The 10,226-nt window shown below is 41.1% G+C and overlaps 1 protein-coding gene and 2 pseudogenes across 1 annotated transcript in view; 2 read left to right on the top strand and 1 right to left on the bottom strand.

Annotated features, from left to right (window-relative positions):
- Positions 1-2,015: 2,015 nt before the first annotated feature.
- On the top strand, positions 2,016-2,134 carry LOC120583567 (uncharacterized; annotated as a pseudogene).
- Positions 2,135-3,285: 1,151 nt separating this feature from the next.
- The window catches only part of COL24A1 (collagen type XXIV alpha 1 chain), a 288,275-nt gene continuing 281,334 nt past the window's right edge, over positions 3,286-10,226 (top strand). Inside the window, exons 1-2 of the mRNA XM_039838730.1 lie at positions 3,286-3,379; positions 3,806-3,936. Coding sequence (XP_039694664.1) covers positions 3,881-3,936 — 56 coding nt within the window. The 5' untranslated portion in view covers positions 3,286-3,379; positions 3,806-3,880. The remainder of the gene's footprint in view (positions 3,380-3,805; positions 3,937-10,226) is intronic.
- Positions 8,807-8,925, bottom strand: LOC120583438 (uncharacterized; annotated as a pseudogene).

Here is a 10,226-nt window from a genome sequence, read left to right as displayed (position 1 = left end):
CATTACCAATTTCACCACCCAGAAAATATTTTTATGTTACTATTACTATTTTGGTATATTTCCCTTCAGTCTTTATTCTAGAATATATAATATACACTGTAGACACACATATGTATTGCTTTATATATAGTTTCTCATCCTCTTTTTTCAACTTTAAATATTTTAAGAATTTTCTGTATTAGGAAATATCCTTTAAAATTTTAATTTTTGTCATTGTATAATATTACACTATTTGAATATACCATAATTTGATTATTTAGAAATAGAATAATGCTGCAAAGATCACTCTTATGCATATGTTTTCATGGGCATATCCGATAACTGTATCCCTAGGATATAGTTCTAGAATCAAAATCACTGATCAAAAAAAATAGCATTTTTAAGGACCTTAATCCATATTGGCAAATTTTCTCTAGTTGGACCTAATTTATACTCCTCTAGCTGGTATAAGAGTACCAGCTTCACTGTACCTCATCAACATTGAATGTTATATTTTCTTTAAAAATCTTTGTCATTTGCTTTAAAAAAAAAAAAAACAAACCATGGGAGCTTATTATTTTAAACTTGGATTTCTTGAATTGAGTTGGTTAATTTGTTTGGGGCCAATTTTATTTTTCTTATGTAAATTACATATTCCCTTTGCCCATTATTTTATATTTCTATAATCATCTCTTTTCTTGCTGTTTTATAAGAAATCTTCATATATTATAGATCTTGACAATCTGCCAAAAAATGATCTGAACTCTTTGAAAATATCAAGGTCATGAAGAGACCAACTGTCTTAGTTTTCCTTAAACTAAGCTAAATTTTGAGGTCTCTGGTTAATTCGTCTTGATCAATTTGATCTGTGCTGATCTCCACCATTTTTAAAATGTCTATAGCATTTAAACCTTACATTATTTATTTTTTACTGAGCAAATTTCTTCTTTTCTCCAAACGATGTACTCTCTTTGAGGGTATGAGTACCCTTTGGCATCTTCTGCATGATAAGGGCTCTATTAATTCTAAATAGGTCATAGTCTTTTCTTATACTCAAAGAACCTGACTTAAATTTAAATAATAATTCCATTTCATATGGAATTCAAAAATTCAGACTCAACATTGTGAATAGAAAAACAAATCTTTTTAATTTTCAAATATAATTGATGGGGAAATAGAGACACAGATTACATGAGTTACTTAACATCTGCTTAATTCTTATTTCTTCTTTCCGCCAAACCAAAAATTACCTGTCCTTCCTTAGTTGACCAGAAGTCAAAAACAGAAAAACTGTACTTTAAGGCTGTTTAAGAATGACTATCTTCTCTCAGTACTGGATTTCTTGGAAGATTTCAGAAAGCCGTGACTATTTGTTATGAAAATTGGGGGGAAGGGGTTTTACAGTGACTAGACTTGGCATGCGGCACCTTAACCAAGCGATCAAAGTTAACATCACTAGTAATATAATAAAACATATCAACATATGTATACCAGATATGATGCTCTGAGAAAGGCACAACATCACTTCAGTGGTATTTATGCTGAAAATATGTAACCTGAATATGTTCATGAGAATACATCACACAAATCCATATTGATAGACATTCTACAAAATGACTGACCAGTGCTCTTCAAAATGTTAAGTCATGAAATACAAAAGACAGAAACTTCCACAGTTGGGAGGAGACTAAGGGGAGATGACAATTTTTTAATCTCTTTGTTAATTTATTAATTAACTAAACATAGTGTAAGATCCTGGATTAGATCCTGGACCAGGCAGAGGACATTTGGGAAAACTGACAAAATTTGAGTATGACTTGTAGATTAGTCAATAGTATTATAGCAGTGTTAATTTCCTGACTTTGATAATTGTGCTGTGGTTAATGAGATATTAATTAACACTAGAGAAAGTCAGGGGAAGGCCACACAGAATTTCTCTGTAGTATTTTGGTAACTTTTATGTAAATCTAAAATTATTTCAAAATTAAAAGTTGAAAAAGTGAGGGAGAGGAGGATGAATTAAATTCTATATATTGGTCTATGGTCATGCCACCCTGAATGTGCCCAATCTTATCTGATCTCGGAAGCTAAGCAGGGTTGGACCTGGTTAGTACTTGGATGGGAGACCACCTAGGAATACCAGGTGCTGTAAGCATTAAAAAAAGAAATTCTATGTATTGGAGGAAAAAAAATCCCCAATATTTTTCTTGAGAAAAAAATTCCCCAAATTCCAAGGATCATATCAATCATTCCTATTCATCAATACTGTCACTTTAACCTTTATCATATGTGTGTAATGTGAGATGTCTTTCAGCATGTGGACGGGTCATTGGCTGTGGATGGTATGCAGAACAGACAAGGAAAACTTGGAGAAATGATACTCAGTGGTATACAGCAGTTGTTCATTAAACAAGTATGCCAAGTAGTATTTTAGGTGCTGAAAATATAATTATAAGCAAGATAATAGATCCCTGGCCTCCTGGGATTTCCAGTCTTAATAATAAAGAAGATAATATTAAAATTTAATTTTTTTTTTCAAAAATTGGAAGGTGGACTTCTCAGTATGAAAAGGCTGTGGGGGAAAGAGGGCTTAAGTAAAAAAAAAAATTTGTTTAAAAAATTGAAAAAGGTAAGGTTATGCTGTGTTAGCATGCTCCTGATGCATTAATGCAAAGCATTAATCCCTGCGTGTAAGAGAAAAAAGGCAGAAGCAGAAAAGTAGATTACAGGAGAGAAAAATCACTAGGAAGTAGCAAGGAGGACAGAGTGAAAGGAAAGAAAGAAGGAGAGAAAAGGTAGAAATGAGAACCAACCGTTGCAGTTAGTTTACAATATGACTTAGGCCACAAGCATCGCTGCAAAAAAAAAAAAAAGCAAAAAAGTTGGAGGAGAGTAAGATCTTCCGCTGAGGTGAGATTGATTTCAGGTATGTGTCTGAAGAGGCTACAGAAAAAGGTTGGGGATGGGAGACACGCAAGAGGAAGACATCAAATTGGGGACTGCTGGAAAAGGGAATGGTACATGGACAATTTGACGAAGGTAGGGAAGGAAGGAGACTAGTCACCTACAAGTTTTTGAAACGTAGAGGAAGGACCGCGTGGGAAGCAAGAGTGTCCGGGAGGTGCCGGAAGGCTGCGTGCGCTCCCCGGGCGCGGCTGGCCCAGGGGCTTGCGGACAAGGGCGCAGGAGCTGGGTGCGGGTTGGGGGAAGGTTGCGGGGCGGAGGGGGTGGGTGTGCACTATGTTTAGTGATGTCATTGCAAGTCAGTGAGCGGTGAAATTTAACACCGGCCGGATTTTCTTGGCTTCTCTTCTTCCAGGGGAAGCAGCCGGCGGCAGTCAACGCTCAGCGCCTTCAGTTGCCACCGGCCCCCTCGCACCGACTAGATTTTTCGAAGTGGGTGTGTGTGCTTGTCTGACAAATGTTCCGGCGCGGGTTGTTTCCGAGGACTTCCTCCCCATAGCCCCCTTCATCTCATTCCCTCCCCCCACCTCTTTCTCCTCCCAGGCCCAAAGCAGAGGACTCCACTCGAGTCAGAGTCGCCTTTGAACCGCAAGTTAACTTGAGGGCTGCACTCGCAGCCGAGCTCCCGCTGCTGCCGGCGCCCCGCCGCCCGACAGTGAGGTCTCCCTTCTCGCTCGCCCTCCCAGGGGAGCGCTTCCCCTGGGCTCGTCGGTTTCCTAGTTAGGGAGCTAGGGAGCCTAGCCATCTACCCTTCGGGTGCTATTTCTCTTCCATCCCATCTCCTCCTCCCTTTTTTTTTTGTTGCTATTGCGGTTTTGGAGCATCGTTTTCATGTGATTTTGTTTTCCTTTTTCATGGACAGTACCTGCACCCTTAGCGGCTCGGAGTTGGCTTCTGTTTTCCGTTAGCGCTTCGCTGCTCGGACAAATGCATACAAATGCATTTAGGAGCCCACAGGACAAGGCGTGGAAAGGTCTCCCACACGGCAAAAACGTAAGTAGCCCACCCGCTGGGACAGGGGTTAGACCAACCCCTCTCCCCACCCCCTGAATCCTCTGAGCCGGTTGGAGATTTGTGCTCCCGCTCCTTGGCACTTTTTGAAGTTGGGAGCCTTGAGCAGCCGTGGCATCCTCCTCCTGTCTCCTCAGTTTGTAAAATACTGTGTTTTAAAGGAAGCCTCTTGCCAGCTGGACTCTCAGACCGTTTATGCTAAAGAGATCCTGAGGTTCCCGAGGGAAAGCTCGCTGGCGCACATCCCGACGCCGGTGGCAGCGGCTCCCGCGGCTCCCGAGCAGGGCTCCGACGCCTTCCCGGGTCCCAGCTCCCGCTGCCTTCGCGCCCTTCTTTCCTTCTCCTCCCTCGGGGCCCTGGCTGAGGTCCCGCTTCCCCGCAGTGCTACTCTGGGCGTCCTGCCTGAGAAATTGCTGGGGCGCTAGCAGTCTCCTGGGTTCTGTTCGCGCAGCCTGGACTGCCGGGCGCAGGCGTGGGACAGGGTTGCGGGATGGGGAAAGCAGGAAAGAGGGAAAGAGGGTGCCTGCAGAACTTCGGGCATCAGGGCGATGCTAGACCCACGGGACTCAGGCAATCGCCTCTTGTACTCAGGAGGCCAGCAAAAGTGCTGCCCATCTGGGGTCGGAGCTGCGCCCTGATCACTGGCATGCCACTGGAGAAGGGGCTGGACGCGGTAGGCGGGGCTGCTCCTCCCGGGGAGTGTTCGCTGGGGCTCTGACTGGCACCCTGCTTCCCCTTTGGGCCTTGTACCTTTCCCCACACTCTCACTGGGAAGAGAGCGTGGCTTTTGCTGGCTGCCTTGGTCCTCTGGAAGAGGTTAGTGGGTTATGCAAGTTTGCTTATGGCCCTGGGGGCGGAAGGGACGAAAGCGGCTGTGGTCATTCTCTGCCTGGAGGCTGCTCCTCGGGAGAGTAGGTGGGAGGAGGGCACGCGGCGGAACTGACGGTGGCAGCTGAGGGCAGGCGGAGGCGGGGTGCGGAGAAAGACCGCCTTGTGGCAGTGTTTGTATGAACATGTGCTTCCCAGCCGCGTGTAGCCGAGCCAGCCTGAGACTCGCGCGCTCTCTCCTCCGACCCCTGGAAGCCCCCACAGCCGGCCTTCCCTACTAACTAGGATGCACCTCCCCAGGCGACCGCACCCAGATGAATTAGTGAGCAGGAACCTCCGAAACCCTCTGTTTGTGCAAGGAAGAGCCGGTGGGGGTGGGGTGGGCGGGGAGGGGGTGGAGGTCAGAGGGACCTGAGTATAAGAAGTCAGGCTCTGCCCGCTGCCTTTCTCAGAGAGGCTCGCGCGGGTCGCACCGGGTTCCCAGTCAGGTTTCTCATCATATTTCTCAGAGAAAACAACAACAACAACAACAAAACAAACAAAAACCCTTCTGACTGGACCCGCGGGGAAAGCGAGGCCTGGGGCACAGCTGATCCTGCGGGATCGGGAGCATCTTCCTGCCGATTCTGGCGCCCATGGAATGGTGGAATGAGGCTCGGGTCCCCTTGCGTGCAGAGCCACCAAGAGAGGCTCGGTAAAGCTCTCCACCTCGAAGCTTTTCTGTCCATCCCTATGCCCTCTTGCCCTCCCAGCCAGCTCCCGCCGCGAGGGTTTTCCCTTCACCGCAGAGCAAGGCCTAGTCGCTGACTAACATTCTCCCTTGGTAGTTGTGACCAGCTTCTCGGATTAAAGCAGATCTGCTCCTGGCCTCTGTCTTGTCTGGTTTACACTTCCCTTCCAGACGCTCCCAGAAAAGGCCCTGCATAAATTCTTGGGCAGTTTGGGGTTTGTAAATTGGGTCCAGATGATTGGGGGGAGGGACACAGAGAAACCAAACAGAATGGATTACACAGAGGAACCTCTGAAGAAAAATTAGACTGTGTGGACTGGGAAAAGAACCCTTGTGGAGAGATGTCAGGGTGGGTACCTGATCTTAGGTGAAGGTGTTTGTCTCTTTTGCGCTCCTACGGGGCCTCTTTGCCAGGGGCCTTATGGTCTCTAACATATCCAGGTTGTTCTAGTACAGTTGCTAGTAGGGGGGTGGGCTGTGCAGAATTAAAGGTAGTTCAAGGTTGCATCAGATTGCAGCCCCTCACAGCTCCAACCACACACATGCAAAGTGGGGAAATAGTAGTTACTAATTGAGCTGACAAAATTGTTTCTTAAAAACTGCTTTCAGATGTGTTACCTAATGTGAATTTGTGGAATTAATAAGAGGAATTTTTAAAAAGTTGCTTAGTTATCTTTGTGTTCAGGTAAATGTTTAAAATAAACTGATGCCTTGAGCAGAAAAATTGTAATTTATGGAAAGTGATTTTAAATGTCGTTTAGACATTCTGCTTGGTAATCTGTGAAGCTGCAAAAAAAATAATAATTTTATTACGGGAGTTATAATAGCTGTGCTAGTTTCCTTGTCATGCTTTACAACTATGACTTATTTTAGAATTTGTAATTCTGAGAAGCGAAGACCATTTCATTTTCATTCTCATAAAAGGCTAACATTTGGTCATTTATCCACTCATCATTTATTCACTCATTTATTCAACAACTGTTTACTGAGCTCCAAATATGTGCCCAGCGTGATTCTAGGCAGAAAGGATACAGTAGTTGAGCAAGATAGAAACACAATTGCTGCCCTCCCAATGTATCCAGTTAAGTGTAGGAAACAGAAAATAAAACAGCTAAGTATAACAAAATGAGATAAGGGTATACAAAGGACAATGTCTAGCAGTTTGAGTAGCTGGGAAGGATAGAGAGGGATAATCCTGGAAGGAAAAGCTGACCAAAGGAAATGAAATCTAAACTGAGACCTAAGTGGGAGAGGCATGGAACTTTCCAGACAGAGAGGACAGTAAATTGTTCAGAGGTGAGACAGCACAGTACATTCGAGGGCCTGAAACAAATAAAGTTGGTTGAAGCACACCTTCTAGGAAGCTGGATCTGGATAAACAGAGACCAGATCTAAAAGGCTTTTAAACTAGATTACTTTCTTAGCTAAATAAATGGAGGTTAGGATGACCTGACTTCTTCACCTTGAGATCAGCTGTGCAGGTAAAAGATGCTAGAGAAGTTATATATATTTTGAAACTCAGACAACCTGATAGTTTTATTGACTGATTCATTCATTCATTTAAAAAATTCTTTATTTAACAGTAGTGTGTGCCAGGAATTTTGCTAGGCTAAGCAGCAATCAATTTAACAATCTGTGGTATTATGAGGACAGACTAATTTAGATATAGTTTTCTTCCTTGCTACTGACAGGACTGTAAGGATTTTGATCACTTGAAGTCCTTAAACATTTATCTTTCACTTCATGAATTTGCCCGTGTGCTTGAAATTTAACCAAAAGTTCTAGTATGCTTCACACTGGATTAGTTATACAAGTGACTATTGAGTTGAATTAATAATCTAAGAAATTTATTGTGTATAAGTTAGTAACACTTTACTCCCTGCATCGACTTTATCCCCACTGCTGGGATGAGTACTGTTTTGGGGGAACAAAAGACAGAAATTTTACTATTTCTGGATCTTAGCAGCTAGTAAAGAACAAAATCTGTAAAGCTGTCATGACTTAGAGACGTTTTTGGCTTATTAATGTAGTGTGATGGAAATTGTTGAAATTATTGATGTATATCACATGTGTGTGTTTTTTCAGATTAGTTCACCCTTTCCAATTGGTTTAAATAAAAATCACCAACTCATAAAAAAAGTTTTCTATTCATAAGATTTCACAAGTCCTTCTTACTACTATAAATTGAATCTATGTAGGAACAAGCATCAGTAGCTTGAAGACATGTATCATAATACCTGAGGCTCTCAAGGGTGCCTTAAACAAAAAGATGCCTGCCAGTCCCCAAAGTAACTTAGATCCTTTAGATAAAGAGAAAGTTAAAGAGCTCTAAGAATTATTTAGGGAAGATGTCTGGAGTGGATATTAGTTTTTTAAATATTCTGAATACAGTCTCTGGATATCTATTTCCTGCTTGATCCCCTTTTAGGCCTCACCCCTCACATGTCTGGTTATGTTTTGACTGTGGCTTATCTCAAACTGAAAATGTGGCTAGCAGACCAGACACAGAATATTTCATATTTTGTTAGATATGCTCGGATATTAATATCATGGGTTATATTTTCCAAACTTTTATTGAATGTTTGTTATCATACTATTGACTTCTATTAGACTTGGTCTGATTTTGTTAAATATCTGAGTATATGTACTTCTGTTACTTTACATTAGTGACACATAGTCCAAACATGCAAAAAAGTGAACAAAAACAGACATGCTTTGAATATTTGAAAAAAAAAAAAACACCCAATATACTAACTAGACTTTTTGTTAGAGTGATTTAAATATATGGACGAATTAGCAAACTTAGTAGACTATTTTAAGATACTTAGTTAAAAGAGAATTAGTCGGAACTATAGGAAAACCTTCCCAGATTTGTGGTTAAATAACATGACCTTTATATATAGTAATTTATAGAACATCTTGCTAAGTAATTTGATCTTGGTCCTCTAATAGGATCAATACTGATACCAATAGGATCCCAACACACACACACATATTTTATGGTTTTATATTTGGAATATAAAATATAAAATTTATATTATGTCATCACATGGTAGATGAGTCAGCTAAGACTCTGAAAATTGAAATGACCTGCCCAGGGTCACGTAGTGAGTTAGAAATAGAACCAGGATTAGACTTTTGACTCACAATCTTTTTATTTATTTTAATTTAATTTAAAATTTAATTTAATTTAATTTAATTAATTAATTTATTTTTTAGGCGAGGCCACCCTTGGTTGACCTCACAGATTGCAAGGACCTTGTCAGCTTACAATCCCTTATTTTTTATTTTTTATGCCTACAGCACCTGGTCTTCCTAGGTGGTCTCCCATCCAAGTACTAACCAGGCCCGATCCTGCTTAGCTTCTGAGATCAGACAGGATCGGGCTTATTCAGAGTGGCCGAGCTGTAGACCTTGACTCACAATCTAGTGTTATTTTCTTAACCATGTTGTTTTCTCTCCAACAACTTAATACAGGTTTAACTTTAATTTATTCAAGGACTCCAGTGTGTCTTAGCACTATATGCACAACGCAACAGTGGAGAAGCACAAAGCACAGCTGCTGCCCTTAAGAATTCTATCATCTATTTCTAATATGGAAATGTGATATTTTTTTAAATTAAGTAAATGTATAGTAAATGTAGTATCATGGGGACGGAGCGGGGGGGTGGGGAGGTGGGGGAGGGTGTGCAAAACCAAAGAAGTAAACAAGTCCAGCCCAATTAGATATTTCCCAGAAAACTTGGATTCATTAGACATCCATTTTATATACAGTTATGAAGTTTAGCTCTTTATCAAGTGGATTATATTAATTAAGTTCGATGTCATCTCTGTGTTTCCACTTCAGAGATGAGATAAATGGTTAAAGTTAAAAAAGAAAAAAAAAAAGGAAAAAAGAAGCCTTTCACTTCCCTACCATAGCAGATTTTTAAAAATATTTTCTTTTTCTTCTTTCTCTCTTTGGACATTTAACTAAAAGTATCCATATTTTACTTTACTTTTCCCAAGTGTTAAAAAATTTAATCCAGAGGGAAGAATTGACTTCCTCAGTCATTAGGAGATTTTACTGTTATTCCTTTCCTATTTAAAAATAGTTGTGTTAATATGTAAGAAAGATGAAGACGTGTTGCTTGCTCAGATATTTACTTAATAATTAATCATAAAAGGTACAACATACTCAGAATATAATAAAGTTACAATTAAAGCATCAAGAGTACATAGACGTGGGAAAGATCTAGTCCTCTTCAGGGATGATGGGAAACTTCATGGAGCAGGTGTTGTTCAAATTAGGCTTTGATGATACTTAAGATTCTGACAACTGGAGACAGAGCATTTCAGGCACTTACAAGGTCTGTCCAGGAAATAGAGAATAACATGGAATGGCTGGAGCTTTGAGGGTGTTAGGTATAGTGGGATCTATATTGCTAAAGCAAGGAGGTTGGAGCTGAATGGTAAGGGGCTGAAAACTTGGTGAGGAACTTAGCTTTTCCTGTTATTCCTTACTTGGCTTTTAGTTTGGGGCATAATTAGAAAAAGAGAAATAAAAATCTCTATTCTAGTCATCAATCTCTACCCCTCCGTTAGTCATCAACTTTAGTACATAAATACACTTACATAAGGTATGGCTCAACTGATTTGTCATAATCTGCTAAAATCACATGGCTAAGGGATGATATTTGATGTGTTCAGGTTTTCCTACCTCACTCCAAGAATG

Source organism: Pteropus medius, unplaced genomic scaffold (assembly GCF_902729225.1).
Source record: "Pteropus medius unplaced genomic scaffold, Ma_sr-lr_union100, whole genome shotgun sequence".
Classification (NCBI taxonomy): Eukaryota; Metazoa; Chordata; class Mammalia; order Chiroptera; family Pteropodidae; genus Pteropus; species Pteropus medius.
Note: the sequence above shows the minus strand (reverse complement) of the source record. Positions and strands in the feature narration are given on the sequence as shown.